The 20,415-nt window shown below is 38.5% G+C and overlaps 1 protein-coding gene and 1 long non-coding RNA gene across 4 annotated transcripts in view; one reads left to right on the top strand and one right to left on the bottom strand.

Moving 5' to 3' along the window:
* The window catches only part of LOC129749064 (voltage-dependent calcium channel subunit alpha-2/delta-4), a 307,916-nt gene that overhangs the window by 275,465 nt on the left and 12,036 nt on the right, over positions 1–20,415 (top strand). For 2 of the 3 annotated variants that reach the window (XM_055743903.1, XM_055743905.1), the window contains 6 exons: positions 147–179; positions 11,947–12,051; positions 12,114–12,227; positions 12,291–12,438; positions 12,503–13,123; positions 13,187–13,343. In XM_055743903.1, the coding sequence (XP_055599878.1) occupies positions 147–179; positions 11,947–12,051; positions 12,114–12,227; positions 12,291–12,438; positions 12,503–13,123; positions 13,187–13,343 (1,178 nt within the window). The remainder of the gene's footprint in view (positions 1–146; positions 180–11,946; positions 12,052–12,113; positions 12,228–12,290; positions 12,439–12,502; positions 13,124–13,186; positions 13,344–20,415) is intronic. The other variant, XM_055743904.1, reaches the window with a different exon arrangement.
* Positions 2,081–2,939, bottom strand: LOC129749065 (uncharacterized). The gene is made up of 3 exons (XR_008737918.1): positions 2,756–2,939; positions 2,482–2,655; positions 2,081–2,418 (listed from the first exon to the last, which is right to left on the bottom strand). It is a non-coding gene; the product is annotated as an uncharacterized LOC129749065 (long non-coding RNA).

Raw genomic sequence — 20,415 nt, 5'->3', positions numbered from 1 at the left:
TACCAATCACGATTAACATTTGCACTTTCTTTCCACAAATGCACTCTTTTGTGATTTCTTCTTTTTATATCCACTTGAATGTTTGTCTCTTCCGCTCGAAATCAATATTTTTTTTATTTGGCAAAATTTGTATCAATTATAAATAGCCCAATCGCCACACTGATGGCTTTACTGCACAGGTAAAATTGCACTAACGTTTTTCCCACAGCACAACAGACGATTGGGTGTGTTTCTGTTCTCCCCGGTATAATTCACTGTAATAATCTAGCATCATTTAAGTTCTTCAGTTTTTTTTTCAAATGAAACCCGATAAGTATACTCCTTTAACTGATTGTGAAATTGTATTTATAAAATAAAATAACAGAAATTGGAAATTTGCCAGAAATAACCCCTTGAACATCTAGAAATCTTCAACACAGACTGGAACAGAAGATTTGAAGAAGTGTGCCAATCAGAAAGGGTTTATCCCAACTCACTCAAATATGCAACTCTCTTAAAGCTATCATATTAGCTCAACATTATATTTTGTTGAAGCTTTCTGAAAGCAGGGGAGAGGCGAGCTTAATTATTTTATTTTTTTTAATTGTATTAAAATCATCTGACATAGTTGTCTTTATGGTAAACTTGATTTACGGTTACATGAATAAATTGCACGAGCAGATTCAATTCGTCGTTTCATGGTTGTAGTACCTACATATCTATATTGAAGCACAGAGAACAGACGTACAAGCTCGAACAAAAAGTCTTCAAAAAAGTGTGTAAAATTTTCAATGCTGACATTTGAAATAACGTTGAAAATAGACTCGAAACAGTGCCGTCTATTGCGTTAACAATTAATCTAATGCCGCTGTAAAATAGACGAGTTCGATTTATTGATAGATAAATGCAATAAGAGATACTTTTGACTGGACAGAATTTCACTTCCTTCATTTTATACGGTTTTTTCATATTGACTTTCGATGAGTGATTTTTTTCAAATTTACCTAAGTTTTCTTCACCCATCTTCAGATGTCCCCCAGAGTAACCCGAAACGTTACTTAAATTTAAAATAAAAAAAGTGGTTTCACTCACCGAAAAAATCAATAAGTAAAAACCGTATGCGATTAACTTTCAAAATATTTTTCCATTATGCAACCGGATGAAAATGCTACAAAACTTTAACAGCAACTTTCTTGGAGCATGCTTTACAATTCATCATCCTGTTCAAAACTTACCAACTGTTTTTTTTTCTCAGTTTGGTTTTGATAGTTCTCTTTGGTGTGTTTGAAACATCTGGTGGCCCAGCCAAAAAAACAATAATTTGTTGAAAAAGATCGTTGGAAATGTTACACAAGTTTCGTGGGCTAGCTTGTACGTCTGTTCTCTGTGATTGAAGTAAACAGGCGTAGAAAATCGTAGGAACCGTAAAGAGGACATCGAAGTTTCCCTTACATTACTGCAAGCTCTCTATATTGAATCTAAACCCAATTTGTCCACGGTCAAGTCGATCTGCTTGCGCTTCATTGACCTTTTCATTCCCAAGAGCTTTTGCTAGTTTTGAGGATAGAAAAATTTATTTACAACGCATGTTCTAGAACAAAGGTGTCTTATTTTAGCCTGTTGAAGGAAGCAATTTGGGCTGTAGAAAGGAGACTTGGTGGTAGAACTTGGAATACTATATTCTTTTTTTTGTTCGGGAATTTTAATCCGGTTGGATGATTCATCCCGTAAAATACTTTATTCAACTAACTTCGCTACCTTATATCAGGTCCTACCGGCTTCCGAGAAATTTTGGCGACAGAACACTAGCGCCAAAATAGATTTTACGGACTGAGATCCAAGCTCAAATTGTGTAATCTGTTACACACACTACTGCATAAAAATCAAAGCAGCTCGCGTTTACTTTTCTGTTTACATCCCAGTTTTCTTTGATTACACCACAGCACAGTGGTCAAAGTTGCAAAAAAAGATGTACATTTTTACAAAGTTGTTTAAATGTGTTGTTTATATGTAGGATTGAACATTATGAGCTTGTGGAATATATGCCAGCAGTTGTTTTAATTTTTTATATGTTTATTTGAAACTTTTATTTGCCCCGTATAAATAAAACATTGATTCTGTACGAGACCCTCGTTTCAAAATTCATTCAATCAAAACTTGGCTGTTTAACAAATTTGAGAAAATGAACTTGAAAATTATTTGAGTAGTGTCTTATTTTACATAAATTTGGTATGAGACATCCTTCCCTGTTTCACAAAGTAACATGGGTTATTCAAAACAATAAATCACCTATTACGTCAAATGTTCAAGTTTAATGAATTACAGTAAAAATGTAACAATTGTAAAAACCTGGGTAACTGGGCAGGACAATCAGGTTGTTTGGCTTGCAAGATTCATTCCTCGTGGGATCCTATATCGGAAATTCCGTCTGCAGTACAGCTGTAATTTGATTTGGTTTTGATTTGAAACATAAATTTATACACTTTCAACTTATCAACTTACCGGAGGAATAGAAGATTCCATTTTTCTCGAATTCTGCTAAAATGTGTTGCACTGGCAAACGATCGAGTTCGATGTTGGCTGATTCCTCGCAAAAACGGGCATCCAAAATTAATGATCCATCTGTCTATTTGGTTCTTCTTGAATTTTTCATTAGCCGTTCCATCGGATGCTTAGCTGAAATTAAATTCGTTGATAACACATTTCTGAATCTCCTTCTTGCATCCTGATTTGGATTCAGAATCAAATTTCGTTCACTTTTAGTTTGTTAACTTACCGGTGTAGCGAATTTCCTTGAATTTTGATGAATGCTAGGGGAATCCGTTCCGCTGGCGAACGATCGGGGTCAGGGTTGACTGGAAACGGCCAGTTGCAACAAAATGTTCCATCAAAAGTGGGAAAGAAAAACAATTCACCCATAGCACAGAGAACAGACATACAAGCTAGCCCACGAAACTTGTGTAAAATTTCCAACGATAGTTTTGAACAATTTTTGTTTCTTTTGGCTGGGCCTTTTCGAAAACTGGCCACCTGAAAATTTGATTTGTAACTTTTGAACGGCACAATAGATTGCACTATTTTAAGTCAATTTCTAACATATTTTTTGAATGTCAGCATTTGAAATTTTACACACTTTTTGGAAGATTTTTTGTTCGAGCTTGTACGTCTGTTCTCTGCGCCCATAGTGCAAAATGATTGGCGTGAACAATGTAAACAAAAATCTTGTTTTGGAAAAGTGACGTTTGTTTTCAGTGTATTAGTGAGAGGTGCAATCGTCAAGTGCAAAGCTTGGATCCCATCTCGTTGGATGGCAGCACCATATGCATTGTGTTGTTGTCTCCGAAGATTCGTTCGTGAAATAATATGCCCGATCATCTTGTTAGTTAGGGATCTTTGCTTATATGCTAGACCATTTCCATGGTCACATATGATACTTATTTATTTGTAATAAACAAACATCATGCGATTGCTTCGATGAAACGGATAAAAAAAATTATATTTCTGGTAACTAAATTGATAGCACATCTCTAATCTATCAAAGATTTTGAAAAATCTTGGGCCGCGACCAACTTTTTGTGGCCCGCGAAGCTCTTTTTGGAAAAGTTATGGTCTAAGAATTTGACATTATTCTTGGTCTGCGTATATCATTTGGGTAAATATATCTGAATCTAAACTAACAAAATTCAAAACAGAGATCTGAAATTATTCTTGAAGTGATATAAGCCAAAGGAACAAAAGTGTTTAAAAACTAATTTCGAGAAAACATGCATTTAAACTATTGTGTTTGGCCATTTTCCATTTATTTTTCGAACAGTTGTAATTTTCTTTCGAGCTTACAGGTAAGAGAATATAATTATAAAAATCTGAAAAATTCACCAAAAATTTAATTTGAATAATCGAGAATCGTTTGACATTATTTACTCAAAATCGATCATTTTTGCACTTACATATATGTCTTTAGCTCTGAGGGTCTCATATAATTTTACCAAAAAGTATACCGTCACTGAAATTACGGTTTTCAAATTATCAAAATTTTACGGTATTTAACACGTTATCTGTGAATCCCATAACAATTTTTTCAATGTTTTCTGATTGGGATTTGGTGACTACATACCATTGCACACTGGTATAGAACATCAATCTAGCGGAACTAAATTAATAGCCCCCAGGGATGAAAAGATAGACTTTTGATGTCTTCGACAACATTGCATAATTTTGTAAGGCGCATACTTTGAAATAAAATATAAAGTCGAGGGGTCCACCAATAGCAAGATAAAAATGCTAACTTTTTTGTTAAGCATTTTAGAGCTTTAATTTCTTCTACAAAGTTGTTTATCTTAACAAAATACATAACTATGTTGAACAAGTCAAAGTTCTACAATTGCATTCTAAGGAGTTACAATAAAATTAAAAATAATACCTTGAAAAAACAGTTTTTTTAATCTGAAACGTTGTAGGTAAGGCAAAACCATTTTCAGTCTTCGAAACAAAGTTGAAAAACGTTAAGATCTACAATCTTTTAGAACATTATGATGTGTTTTGAAATTGCTGAAGCGCTGTAGAAAGCATTTAGTGTAATATATTGACGATTTTCAAAGAAAAGAATATCGAGTTGCGCAAATTTTCGCACCATCAGCCAATGTGGATTTTATTTTTGGTGTTAAGAGGAATCATTACCATATAAAACTAGCGTGGAACTCGGTGGAACTCGAAGTAATTTTAAGATTCAAAATCTAGTATTTTGTTCACAAATATCACTTTTTTTAGACACTTTATTAGTTTCTTAGTTTATTTGATGCAATGAACTGGCAGAATTTGAGAATATGAAATAATTAGATGATTTAACCGGTTTTCCGTTTCGAATTTATCAATAAAATCTTTTCTAGTACATCATTATATAAATGATATCTGTACCAACACGTGAAAGTGATTTAACTCCAAAAGTAAAGTAGCTTTCAGCTTTCAGTAGCCGGTGGCAGGCCAATTTTTGCTCTGTTTAACGAATAAAACACCTTTGAGATAATAAGTTTCTCTTCTCAATTTGAGAAAAGGATCTATGACCATTTTGAAACCAGAGCTGTCAACACGTTGATATACACCATTTACTCCTGACCGAAGCAAATGTTGTAAAAACAAGTGTCTAAAAACAGTGAAATTTGTGAACAAAATACTAGATTTTGAATCTTAAATTGCTTCGAGTTCCACCGAGTTCCACGCTAGTTTTATATGGTAATGATTCCTCTTAACACCAAAAATAAAATCCACATTGGCTGATGGTGCAAAAATTTGCGCAATACGATAAAATTTTCTTTGAAAATCGTCAATATATTACACTAAATGCTTTCTACAGCGCTTCAGTAATTTCAAAACACATCATAATGTTCTAAAAGATTGTAGATCTTAACGTTTTTCAACTTTGTTTCGAAGACTGAAAATGTTTTTGCCTTACCTACAACGTTTCGGATTTAAAATACTGTTTTTTCAAGGTATTATTTTTAATTTTATTGTAACTCCTTAGAATGCAATTGTAGAACTTTGACTTGTTCAACAAAGTTATGTATTTTGTTAAGATAAACAACTTTGTAGAAGAAATCAAAGCTCTAAAATGCTTAACAAAAAAGTTAGCATTTTTATCTTGCTATTGGTGGACCCCTCGACTCTATATTTTATTTCAAAGTATGCGCCTTACAAAATTATGCAATGTTGTCGAAGACATCAAAAGTCTATCTTTTCATCCCTGGGCGCTATTAATTTAGTTCCGCTAGATCAGGCATGTCAAACTCGTTTAGGTGTGCGGGCCGCATTAAAAAAATTTTATGACGTAGAGGGCCGCAGCCAAAATCAGTTAAATCGGTACATTCAGCTTTAGTTTTTTTTTGCAGTTCTATTTTAAATAAAAATCAGTGGTGTATTTTTGTGACAATTTAAGACAACGCTACGCGGGCCGCATTGACCTAGACGGCGGGCCGCATGCGGCCCGCGAACCCCCAGTTTGACATGCCTGCGCTAGATTGATGTTCCATACCAGTGTGCATTGGTTTAAAGAGCATTCAAGCGGACTCTAGTCTTAATATTGATGAGTTTGAATAGCCTCAGAAAGATAGTAAGATCGTATAAAATCATTTAAAATTCGTAAAAAATCACCGAATCTTATCAACATCAGAATTAAGAGAATAATTTTACATCAAATTTAACCATTCGTAACTTGAATTCCATTTCAACCACTTCGTTCATCCATCCGAATTAAATATTCTTTTCAAATATTGTAAAATATCGAAAGTTTGCTGTGAACACTTTTCACAGCAGTTATTTCTTGCTGAGCTTTATGAAAATTAAACCAACTCCAAACATATTTGAATTGGCATCTTGCTTTGTATTTATGTACAAGTACATCAATAATGAAAAACTAAACAGAATTTACAGTTCGGTAGTAGAATTCAACTAGAATCGGTTTTGTACTGACAAATCTCTCAAAAGAACGATTTTTTTTCCTAAATTTTAAACTTACAAAAAGTGTAATGATAATGTTTGATTGAGTTGAGGTTGAGTTCCGTACTATGAAAAATCAATATTATTTATGATAAAACTAGAGTTCGTTGAAAAAGTATTCGTTTCAGTGTCAAAAGCATGTGACGTTACTTTATTTCAACAATTACAATCTGCGGGTTTTTTTTAAATTTACCTATAAAAATTTTCTAAGAAGAACGGTAAACTTGAAAAATGGGAGGTCATTTTTTATTACTTAGAGACCATGAAATTGACTTAATATTCATTGTAGTCACACTATTTGACATTTATGGAATGAATAAACCAAGGAAGTTTTAATTGCCTTGAAAAAATTTATCTACATATGTAAGTTGGAAGGGACAAATCATTCCGTCTCGCATAACATTCCTATTATTTTTTAAATGGAGCAAAATTTGTAAAAATATTCTAGTAACAAAAGTGACTCATTAAGTTGAAACTATACTAAGGTTGCCAGAATTTTTTCAGTCCGTTTCCAGGCCAGACAGATCTGAGCTATTTTATCCGAAAACCTGGCATAATCCGGGCATTTGATTTCAAAATTGTCTACCAAAAATCCGGCCAAATTTGGTAAATACCCAAGAACTACTAAAAAACAAAAATTGGAAAAAAAATCTCGTAAAACTTAATAACAGATTTTAAATTGTATTTAAGGCTGCCACAAAACCTTTCATGATTATTTTTATAAAACTTGCTCAAAAATTCGCGTTTTAAACGCATAAATAAAAAAAGGAAAAATAAAAATTGTTTTTTGTTCGATCTGGCAAAAAAGGTGAGAAGATCCGGGCAAAATCCGAGCATTTTTTAATGAAATCCGGGCAACCAACCGGACCGAACTTTTCCCAAATTTTGTATTAAATATCTGGGAAAACCCGGATAAAATCGAGTAATCTGGCAAGCTTTATCTATACTTGATGTGACCCAGGCAAATGTTTTTTTATAGCATTTAAAAAATCTTTTATTGTTCGTTTTCTTCGAATATTTCAGAACAATTTGTTTTTTTGGCCCGCCAGCCAATCTCATTTCTGAAATTTGGCCCGTCTATTGAAAATGTTGGCTATTCATTAAACGATGCTGTAACTCTCTTGGACAAGCATGATTTTTAATAAGTTTTAAGAATCAACAACCTTCCCAAAACTTTGGAAATCTGCAGCAAATACACCCATCCACAAATCCGGTAATATAGTTCTCGTTAAAAATTGCCGTGGAATTTCTATACTAAATTGCCTTGCAAAGGTTTTTGAGTTGTTAATTTTCCACGCAATGATCCCAGTTTCATCACAAATCATTGATGAATGTCAGCACGGATTTCGCAAAAAGCGATCAACTTTGTCAAACTTAATGGTGTATTTATGTCCCCTTTATCAGCGATTGTCTCGCAAATAAAAAGCAAGTAGATGCTTCATATGTGGACTTTGCGAAGGCATTCGATCGGCTTCCCCACAAGCTCCTGATCGACAAACTGAAAAAAAATGGGATTCCCAACTTGTATCGTAAATTGCTCGAATCGCATCTCCAAGGCAGAACTTCATTCGTCCGGCAGGGTCACATCAAATCCCGAAACTTCACTGTTCCTTCTGGAGTGCCTTAAGGGAGTCATTTGGGTCCGCTACTGTTCAACTTGTTTATGAACGACCTTTGTGATATAATTGATTCTGAACTAGTGTTCAACGCTGACGATATACAAATATACCGCTCAATATCACAATATTCCGACTGTTTGTCACTGCAGCAAGATCTCGATAAACTTATGTTCTGGTGCCAAATGAATGTTAATCTAAATCTAAATCTAAAAATTGTAAGCTTTTAACGTTCACTAGAAGCAGAGTTGAGATCGCGCACCGTTACATAGCTGATAACACGGTACTTCAGAAAGTTGATTCCATTCGTGATTTGGGTACGATGGTGGATAAGTCTCTAAACTTCAAGGAACATCTTGCTGCAACCATGGCGAAGGCTAAAACAGTGCTGGGATTTCTGGTAGGGGAGAAGCGGGCTATATGCGCCTGTTAAGCAGAACACTGATTTAATCAAATATCACATTGAATATGTGTACAAAAACTATATACACGTGTGCAGGCATCTGTTTTCTATACAATGGAGTAATTTTTATGTTAATTTTTTTTCTGTTTTCAAGAAAACGATTATATTGTAAGTGTTGTCTAAAATGCCGAACCTCAAACCGTGCGGGCTAATGTTTTGAACAATATTTCCGTATAATTCCATTGAAACTGCTAGAAAGTAATAATTTACGTACGACAAAGTTGAAGTTTTATAAAAATCTATGTATACTATAATTTTATGGAATAAAACAAAAGTTAGGGTTGCCATACTATGGAGGCAGTTCATCCATGAGAAAAACTTTATCAAATCTGTGTTTAGATCTTCAATTCTCTCTTAAGATGTTATTCAGAGCTAAGATTTGAAGGTTCAGTGATAAAAACCATTTATTTATTCTATTTAACCTGTTATTTTAGGATGGAGGCATTTTACAAACATGATGGGGGCATACAAAAACACTCTATTATTCCACTATATAGTCATTATTAAACCTCCACAAAAACTAAAAAATGTTTAATTTCTTGAGTTCATTTGAGTAACAAAGAAAAACCATTCTAGTTTTTGTTTTAAGCTTCTTTTCTTTACGTATAATTTTTAAAAGTCGAAATATTACAACAAAATGTATCAAAACCTTGTATGATTTTTTTAAATTTTTGTGAGTTAGTAAATTCATAAAATTCTTTCTTGCCGTATCACCCTCAAAATGCATTGGTCAGATAAGCTGTCTAGTCAGCCATTTTATCAAACAGCCCGATCAGCCCATTTAGGACAACTTTTCCCTATAAAACACCAAAAGGATTCAGCGAAATTACCACTCTGAAAGCATTGTAATGTTCGCTCGTCCGCTGTGGTTTGGAGTACAACATCCAAGTCTGGGCACCAAACTCAATCGGAGGTATGAAACTTCTTGAATCAGTCCAGTAGCGGTTCTTAAAGTACGCACTACCTAATCTACCCTGGAATAAACTTCAGAGATTTCGACCTTACTATGACCGATGTCGGATCCTAAACATCGAACCGATCGGCTCACGAATTTTACTTCTTCGTCACCTATTTATATTCGATATTATATCCGGAAATATAGACAGTGCTAACCTCGTCGAAATGATACCGTATCATGTCCCATCTAGCTCTCAACGAAATGTTGAGCCTTTATTGACAATAAATTATGATTATAATATTAATGGCATGTGCGGCGGAATGAAAACAAGAGAGAATTTATTTTATAGAAATTTGAAAGAAAGGTGGATAGACAGGCATTAGTGCGCCAATAGGAGAAAGCTTGATAGGTGTTGAAATTTTAGGCTTCATCAACATGCCCTCTTCATCATGAAATTTAAACAATTTTTCTCAATAACATTTCATTTAAATAATATTCAAATTATTCTGAATTTTTAAAAATGGTTTAAGCATCTTTAATTCTATCAATTTTTGTTTTACCTTGAGAAAGGAAGAAATTTTTAACATTTATTGAAATTCGATGCTTTTTGGATAAATTAGGAAGTAAAGTTTCATGAATAAACGTGTTTATTTACACAAAACTTTAAAAAAAACTTTTTGGATGGATTTCTCTTACAAAAAATTCATTGGATAGCGCAGTGTTTTATCTTTTATGACGAAATTTTTCAAATATGAAATTATTTTTCGATTTGGAGTTATTTGAATTAAGATAATGTAAACTGAGATGAGATAGCTTTAATTATCGAAAACATTTCATTCGAAAAACTCAAACCTCTATAAGTTAATTTGAAGAAGTTATGAAGTTTTATCCAGCACAAAGTATGTTCTGCTCCATTGTGCGGTGTCTCCTCCTTAAGATGGGGCTGTTCCTCTTCATCAGACACCGGACCTGAATCGTCCCCTTAATTTTCACGACGCAATTGCCATTGACCTTTCTTCTGGCTTTCGGCTCGACGATCTTGCAGTGGATCCGGCCCATCGACCTTCAATGATTCCTGGATCGATGACCTCCATCTGACTCCGATCCAAATACCTTATAGAAGACTTCTGGTCTCGACTTCCTTGCTCTGGCTTGAAGTTTTCGCCTGTGCCTCGACGCATTTCCTGAGGCCTGACGCCACTAATGGATCCGTCCCAACGACTTTTCCCAGACTCGACGACCTTCACATGGCTTCCCAGTCTGATGACCTTCCAGATAGCTTATGGCCCGACAACCTTCCACGGTTCCCGGCTCTTTGACCTTCATTGGCTCCGCCTCCGCCATCAGCTTCTTGGTTGGATGAGCCTGCTTCAATGATTGCGTTGAATATGTAACCTGTAATCGAATCAGTAATGCGTTTACCTTGAATGCCAGAGATTGCGGGTTCACATCATACACACCGCAATCAGAGATTTTTTCGACATTTTCCAAATAAAAGTCTTATTTATTTTCTTCAAGTTTTCTGACAATCTTACCTTTTCGGTAGACTCATTTGTGCAATCGGCATCGAGTCAAAAAATAGCTAAGTTTTGCTGAAATTTTTGAAAACTACATAATCAAAACCCAAATTTTAAGAAAAAGAAGATAAGACCATGTCAAATAGCAACAGTCAGGAAGAGTAGTAGAGAATTTAAAAGACTTCGCCAGCAACAAAGATGAATAGAGTAGTTAGCAATTTTAGGTGGAACCTCAATCTAGACTTACGATAACCGTACAAACCCGCACTGTAGAAGAAGGTGGCTCCAGAGAGTGAATTAAACCAAACTTGTCTATTGAAGTGCCATGCATGCAGGAGCAGCATGTGCCTGTTTAATTGCATAATATTGTACGAAGAAACTTATGTCAAGACGAACTATAAAAAGCTTCTAAGACATGATTTTGAACTTCAAAAAACATTAAAGCTTTTGAAGATCTATTTTATGTCCCTGAAAGACTATAGTGAATTTTCCTAATAACACAGTTCATCATACCAGTTTTCTTGTTTGTTGATATTTTTTCTTTATTATCTTTATTTAATTTAGAAAAAATCCTTTGTTAGCAACACTTCAAGAGTAAGATGAAAGGTAGTTGCAAGCAGGTAGTTCAATGCAATATGGCATTTTACGGAGAAGAACGTGACCAAAAATGCTTTTTATTATTCAAATGTCAGGCAAATCGGTTGGGTGAAGTACCGTCTTTTTTATGTATATAGATATTTAGAGTTGTGTTTCGATGTAAGGCATATTTCAAACTAATTGACACAACAATATAACCTTTTATAAAGCAGCTTCCTGGCAGATCGGTATCGGGAGATAACGAAGCACACACATTTTACGACCCTACGCTCTTACAGCTTATTGTCCAATCCATCAACTACCGAACGCTAATCGAGTGTTTCCTATCTTTGTGCTCTTTTCAATTCTCGTCCCTTCATAAAATGCCCACAAACGAACAAATTTCAGACAAGGATTTTCGATGTTCGAAGTCAAAACCACATTTGTGGCCACCCGATCCGGTTTGCTTCGGTGGTTCGATCATTTACCCCACTCCGACTCCGTGCCGGATCCGTAAGTGTTTTTATAAGCTTAAAATTTGGCAGTTATCAAGAATTATTTTTGTATTTCTATAGGCACTTCAGTGAATCCAATGCCCGAGCAATGGACATGAGTTGGTACAAACGGGCTGTTGATCATCATTCCATAGAACCGGATGGTTTCGTCTTCAGCGTTCCGTTCGACTCTGGGTAAATGTCTTAAGATTCCTAAGAAAATGAACAGTTATTTCAATAACTTTTTCAACTTTCTAGATATTCTGGTAGGAATAGCTCAACTTTGGTGACAGCTACTCATGCTTTGTTCATAGATCATCGTGGTCACAAAGCTCCAGCTGCAGTTGTCGGTCTTCAGTTCCAACATGAGTCACTAGCGAAGCATTTCATCAATATCACTTCAGCTGTAAGACTCTCTTTAATCTAAAGATTTGCTATGTAGCTGCTTAACAAAATTATTATTCTTCCAGTGTACCGGATCCACATCTTGCAAGAAAACTTGTGCCTCGGACGAGCTGGATTGCTACCTTTTGGACGACAACGGCTTCGTAATACTTTCGGAACGTAACGAGCATACGGGTAAATTCTTCGGTCAAATCGATGGCACCATCATGGACTCACTGGTTCAAGATAGAATCTACCGGCGGATAGCACTGATGGACTACCAGGGTACCTGTTCCGATAAAGATAACCCTTACACGGCTGCCGGAGAACCGCTGAAACCAATACGACCCATGTCCTGGCTGTTGAAGTACATTGCAACTTTTGCAACCTATTGGTTATCGATACTTCCAACTCCAGTGGCAAGTTGGCAGCAGAGCAACAGCTATTATGATACCGAAAATGACTTCGAAGATGATACCTATGACTATGAAAACAACTATGAAATGCCTCCGGAGCACAACTCCAACGATGTCACGACACAAGACTACGAAACACATTCGACGCCACCACCCCATCGGTCACAGCCCGCGGGCGGTCCTCGTGTGGTTCCGGACCCGGCTCATGCTAGGTCCTGCGATTTGAAAACAGATCTCTACATCCTGCAGCCAGAACGACTGAACTCTAGTGGGCAGAATAATCCCCTGAAGGTATGCAGCTTTTTAAATTTGCTTTAAATGAATTGCTAAAATTGTTATTTTTCTGTTCCTAAGGGTAAACTGACCAATTGTCACTCGTCTGGGTGCGAGCGACCCTTCAGTGTGCAGAAGATACCGCACAGCAATCTCATTCTGCTGGTGGTAGATGTGCTGTGCCCGTGCGGTTCTAAACAGCTAGATATCGAGCCGCAGGAGGTGCACGGTGGTGCAGGTGAGTTTGACTTAAACTTTAAAAGATATATGTACATACACTGCTGGCCAAAAGTTTGGGATCGCCCCTTCAAAAACATGAAAATTTTGATCGGCCATATCTCAGCCATCTTATGACATATTGCAATTCTTTTGATCTCATTCAAGAGATCGTGATCAAAACCTTCTTTGTATGTTTTTCACAAAATGTTAATGTTGAATTTTATTTATTTACATAGTATTCCGTCTCACGACATAACTTGACGAACATAATTCCTAAAATTCACTCGGTCCATAGCAACCGTTCTCCAATTTCTCGGGCACCCCACGTTCGCCAGATCACCCTCCACTTGGTCTAATCACCTCGCTCGTTGCGCCCCCGCTGGTCTTGTTCATACCGGAATTGTAGAGAACACCTGTTTTGCAGGACAGTCGTTCAGCATTCTCGCAACATGTTCTGTCCAGCGTATCCGGCCAGCCTGCACCACCTTCTGGATATTGGGTTTGCCGTAGAGTCGCGCGAGCTCATGTTTCATCCTTCGCCTCCACACTCCGTTCTCCTGTACGCCTCTAAAGATGGTTCTTAACACTCGTCGCTCGAATACTCCGAGTGTGCGCAGGTCCTCCTCGAGCAATATCCATGTCTCGTCTCCGTAGAGAACAACCGGTCTAATAAGCGTCATATACAGTTTACACTTCGTGCGAGGGCTAAATCTTCTCGACCGCAGTTGCTTGTGGAGTCCATAGTAGACACGACTTCCGCTGATAATTCGCCTCCGGATCTCACGGCTGGTGTCATTGTCTGCGGTCACCAGTGAGCCGAGATAGACAAAGTCTTCACTATCTCCAGCTCGTTGCCGTCGATCGTGCCTTGTTATTACTGGACAAGCGGGTTCGGTCAGACTCGGATCCGCAGGCCAGCATGTACTTCTTCTTGGACGTTTTAATCATCAACCCAATCCTTCCTGCTTCGCGTTTCAGTTTGCGGTAGATCTCCTCCACCGCCGCAGATGATCTGCCGACTATATCAATGTCATCGGCAAAGTAGATAAGTTGACTGGAACTGTTAAAAATCGTGCCCCGCATTTCGCTCACCGCTCGTCGAATAACACCCTCTAGCGTCACGTTGAACATCATGCAGGATAGACCATCACCTTGTCGAAGCCCCCTGCGCGATTCGAATGAACTCGACAATTCACCCGAAATCCGCACATAGTACTGCTTTCCATCCATCGTCGCCTTGATCAGTATGATCAGCTTCCGGGAAAAGCCGTTCTCGTCCATGATTTTCCATAGCTCGTTGCGGTCGATCGTGCGGTATGCGGCTTTGAAGTCGATGAATAGATGGTGCGTAGAGACTTGGTGTTCACGGCATTTTTGGAGGATTTGCCGTAATGTGAATATCTGGTCCGTCGTATACCGTCCCTCCATGAAGCCGGCCTGATGACTTCCCACGAATCTGTTTGCTTGTGGCGTTAGTCAGCGGAGTAGGATTCGGGACAACACTTTGTAGGCGGCATTGTCCATTGTCCAGTGGTCACTCGGTAATGCTCACAGTCCAATTTGTCACCCTTCTTGTAGATGGGGCATATTACCCCCTCCTTTCACTCCTCCGGTTGCTGTTCTATGTCCCAGATCCGGACCATCAACCGGTGTAGGTAATCGACCAACTTGTCCGGGCCCATTTTGATGAGTTCAGCTGCGATGCCATCCTTCCCAGCCGACTTGTTTCTATTCAACTGGCGAATGGCTTCCTTAACCTCACTCAGCGTTGGGAGTGGCTCCTCTACGTCGTTGGCTACGCCGGCGATGTACCTTCCCCCACCGTCCTGATCTCCTGCATGTGCGCCGTTCAGGTGTTCATCGAAGTGCTGCTTCCACCTTTTGATCACCTCACGATCGTCCGTCAGGATGCCTCCGTCCTTATCCCGGCACATTTCGGCTTGCGGCACGAAGCCTTTGCGGGATACGTTGAGTTTCTGATAGAACTTTCGTGTTTCTTGGGAACGATGCAGCTGCTCCAGCTCCTCGAGCTCCTCCTCCTCCATGCGGCGCTTTTTCTCCTGGAAAATTCGGACTCGCTGCCTCTTCCGCTGTCGGTGATTTTCCACATTTCGACGGGTGCCTCTTTGCACTACTGCCGCCCGCGCGGCATTCTCTTCGTCCATCCCCCTCCTACACTCCTCGTCGAACCAGTCGTTCCAACGAGATCGCTCCACATAACCGATGACGTTCTCCGCAGCACTGTTGATGGCTGTCTTGATGGTATCCCAACAGTCCTCGACAAGCTCGCCCTCTGCCGGCAGCGCTGCTTCGACCGATTGCGCGTAGTCTGCCGTGACCTCAGGTTGCTTCAGTCGCGCGATATTTAACCGAGGTGGGCGCCGATTTCGTGTGTTGTTCACTACGGAGAGTTTTGGGCGCATCTGCATTATCACCAGAAAGTGGTCTGACTCGATGTTGGCGCCTCGACAGGATCTGACGTCGATGATGTCCGAGAAGTGCCGGCTGTCAATCAAAACGTGGTCGATCTGTGATTACGTTTGATACGGTGATCTCCGGGTATACTTGTGTGGGAGGCGGTGCTGGAAAAAGGTACTACGTACGGCCATTCGTTTAGAGGCAGCGAAATCAATAAGTCGTTTTCGTTGGTCGTTTCGTCCCGAACACCACCAGGACGTTATTGCACTCCGCACGCCGCCTCTGACATGGAGAACAGACGCGTATGAAGCCCCCTAACTCAGTTTTCATGCGACCAAAGCATCCACCTGGGTTGGGTACCCGATCTCCGGTAAGGTTGCTCGCACCTCAGCTAGCACCACGGGGAGGTAGAGAATCGGAGTTGCAGACAAGAGGTGATATGACCACTACCCGAAGGTTGGGTGTATGGGGTCTCGAGTTGCACATTGTCTACCGTTCACTAGCCAATATCTATCGATACCTTCCAGCTATCTTCTCAACTCGCCTTTAATTTTCAAGCCGTCTTCTCAACTCGCTTGAAATTTCTATCGATATGTTCAGGCTGTTCTCTCAACTCGCTTTCCATAATCTTTAAATAGCGGCTACCCGAAAAACTACATAATTTTTATCCACTTGATTCTCACGAAGATGCTACGGAATAAATATATAAACTCGCCCTTATAAGAATCTATGCATAATGAACTTCAACTAAAATTTACGTTTTATTTAGTGAGTATGACTTGATGTGATAACGAAAGATTCGTGAAATTTGTTTAGTATTTTTAAACTGCGACCCAGGGATGGGTCTTGACTCAAACATTCAGTCAGCGAAACTTTTTTTTTTTTTTTTTGTAGAGAAATGAATCCAACTTAGATGAAATTTCAGGGACTAGATAAGAGAAAATCGATGTTGAAAAACATGCGAAAAAAATTTTCGCCTTGCCCCAGGGGAGTGAGCACAAGAGAGACGCCTGTGTATTCTCGCGTGTCATGATGATTAGCCGTCCCGACGGATTGTAAGGCGTCCCGATGGATTGTAAGGCGTCCCGATGGATTGTGAGGCTGAACAATAACTGTTGTGTGGGGCTAAAGTCTGAACTTTGGGAGCATTTCTCAAACCCTGGGGTCTTAAAAGCTTTGTATTGGTTCAAAACTCATCCATGGTTTTTTGCAGAATTTTAAAGTAACGTTTACATGAGTAAATTTGAGCTTTTACTGAACCCTGAACAATTTGAACAATATTGTTAGTTCGACGGTGCACGAAATGTGCGAAATGTTCGATACCGTCCCGACGACATCATTGCCACGGGCGTCTCTCTTGTCCTCACCCCCCTGCCTTGCCCCGGTAGGACTTGAACCAGGGGAGTGAGCACAAGAGAGACGCCTGTGTATTCTCGCGTGTCATGATGATTAGCCGTCCCGACGGATTGTAAGGCGTCCCGATGGATTGTAAGGCGTCCCGATGGATTGTGAGGCTGAACAATAACTGTTGTGTGGGGCTAAAGTCTGAACTTTGGGAGCATTTCTCAAACCCTGGGGTCTTAAAAGCTTTGTATTGGTTCAAAACTCATCCATGGTTTTTTGCAGAATTTTAAAGTAACGTTTACATGAGTAAATTTGAGCTTTTACTGAACCCTGAACAATTTGAACAATATTGTTAGTTCGACGGTGCACGAAATGTGCGAAATGTTCGATACCGTCCCGACGACATCATTGCCACGGGCGTCTCTCTTGTCCTCACCCCCCTGACTTGAACCCACATCTTGCGCCTCTCCGGGGCCCATGTATTAACATTCTGCTACAGGATACCTGGCGCAAGGATTGAAAAACTCATTCATACGAGCGACGGAACCCGCATCGCTCCGATTTTTGCTCATAAAAATGTTCTAGAACGCGAATGAGGTGTGAGCGAGAATCTCCTGTTCTCACGAATGAATTCCGACCGAAACGAAATCACTGAAATCACGGATTCTATAATTAAATTTTTACTTAGTTGATATAAAAAGTAGCTTTTAATTCTGAATGTATAGATGCATATTTGTTAGAATACATGATCTTTATTAATATTTCCAAATTTAGATATCCTTCACTCGTACACAACATGCTCTGAAGAAGAGACCGCATGAAATTTGATGACTGTGATCATATTACAGTTCAACATGTGTTTTTTTTTGTATGTCAATAGCCGAGAAAATACAAAAAAAAACCTAAAAAAATCTGAGTTTTGACCTTTTTTTGTAAAAATTTCAGCCCTTGAGAGTTAAAACAAATATCGATTTTTCTATTAATGTATTCTCTGCTTAGCTAACTTAGCATATTTTACTGATTTCAAATAGCCAGAAAATCGATTAGAAATGTTGCTTTTAATCCCATATTATGTTGTTGCTTTTAATTTTGAAAACCAACAAAACGTCAACGACTGAATTTTATTTTTTTTTATTTAAGTCGTCTTGACTATTAAATTATGTTATAAATTGTTTAGTACCAAAGCGCCGTATTTGAAAATAATATTATAAAATTAATGTGTTGTTCTCAACATTTATAAGGTAGTGTGTTGTGTACATAGACACTTTTTAAAACATAGGTACCACGAGCTTTAACACTTTCGTTATTAAAAAGTTTCAATATATTCCAATCATTAAAGCGCTCTTATATTTTTTTATATCAAAGCGTTTGGAGTCGTTCAACTTGGCGTGTCGCTAGTGTGAAAAGCTAATCACATTATATGATACATTCAAATATTCCATAGATTCGTTACAAATTTAACTGTCGTCAAAAAATAGTAGGGGAAAACGTGGGGAATAAAGCTGAAGATTTCTCTAATGGGATTCTGGATTTCTGATTTTTTTTTCTAGATGTGATGCTCAGTGAATTTCGTTTGACATCGAAAGCTTTGAGCATCACAACGAAATTCATTGTGCTGCTTAATTGATACTCATCACGGTGAGTATCAATTTCAAATGATTATCTGAAATCTTGCAACTCTGCTTTCAATAGCGTTGGACAAAAAGAATTGAAAATAAGAAGAACAGAGTACATACGGCCAGCACATCCAATCCATGTTAGTGATGTTATTATTCTTTCCAGGCAAATATGCCGAGGCCGAAAATATTCTTTTGCTTCTTGCTAGTGCTGTTATTATTGCTTCCTATGGAAGAAAGTGCGTCAGTTTTAGAAGCTAGGAGCTTAAAGGAACATCAGTAACATCAACAGCAACAATGTGAACAAGTGTAGGCCAACGGGAGGCCAGACGGCCCAGTGATTTTTAAGTTCATGTTCCGCTTCGCAGCGAAATAAATTCGAGGCGGGCCGCTTCGGATTTATTTCGCTACGAAGCGGAAAATGAACGGTAATGAATATTTTTCTTGCTGGGGGTTTGTCTCTGAGGCTGATGTCATACTGAAGCAACTAGCAACGCAACCTGCAACGCAACGTTCACACGACAAACCAGCTCTCATTTGATCTCCATGGAAAAAGCGCAGACCTGTCATACTGGTCGCTTTGTAAAGCGCGACCAATCTGATGCCAGTGTGTTTTGTAGCGCGAATAGTAGGAAATCCAATGGGAATATTGTTTTTTCTCGATTTGAAGCAGTGATTCCGGGTTTTAAGCACAATAGTACGAATATCTGTCCGAACTTGTGATAATAAACTAAAAAATATCTTAATCGGCGAGAAAAATTTCTTGAATTCTTAGTTCCGGCAAAAATACAAGGAATTTTGTCGGTTCAAATTTCGGCATTCTTGCAATCCGGGTCGTGATTTGATGAGTTTTTGATGGCTCCCGAAAGAAAGGAGACGATTCAAAGCATTATCAGATGTAGAGAAGTGATGATTTTTAGGGAATTTCAAAGCGACAGGTCGCGCCAGCATGACATACCAATGCGTTGCAACGCTTTCTTATTGGAACGTTGCGTTGTGTTGCGTTGCTAGTTGCTTCAGCATGACATCAGCCTGAGATGGACGAGCCGACAGAATCGTTTTTCTTTTTTTTCCTATTTTTTTTCTTCTGAACTGACGTACTTGCTTCCCTAAACAGACAGCAAGCTCGGTATCAAAATTTTCATGAAGCAAATACGAGTCTCTCGTGATCCCGTTGCTCAGACTCGCTCATGAATATTTTGTAATACGAGCAACATTGAAACCGCCGTCGTAGAATCGTTTGTGTTGCTGTTCGTGATTGTATTGAACACACACGAATAGCGAGTCGGCGGCGAAGCATTTTCGTGTGCGTTTCGAGGAGTGAGCGATTTTTACACCGAAAAAACTTTTCACATTACCGCTACGTGAAAATATACATAGATTTTTGCCACCCTGAAAATCATGTGAAACCTACGTGAATTTCAGGTAGCAAACAGAGCTCGCGTAGCAAACAGAATTCACATAATTCTCATATGTGTTGTAGGTGAGTTCCATGTGCCCGTTCACGTAGATCGTATGTGAATAAGGATTCGTTCTGCTACATGCATTTCACATAGATTATATTGTAATATGAACGTAGTGAGTCTTTCTTAACAAATTAATAAAAATGTTTTGGTTTTGCAGACACATTTTATTGTTTCGACTAATCATCAGTGTTCGGCATCGCTAATTGAAAAATTAGCGACGCTTATTAAATCGCTAACTCATTCAAAT

This window comes from Uranotaenia lowii, chromosome 2 (assembly GCF_029784155.1).
Source record: "Uranotaenia lowii strain MFRU-FL chromosome 2, ASM2978415v1, whole genome shotgun sequence".
NCBI classification, from domain to species: Eukaryota; Metazoa; Arthropoda; class Insecta; order Diptera; family Culicidae; genus Uranotaenia; species Uranotaenia lowii.
The sequence above is the reverse complement of the archived record's forward strand: the minus strand, read 5'-3'. Positions and strand labels throughout refer to the sequence as shown.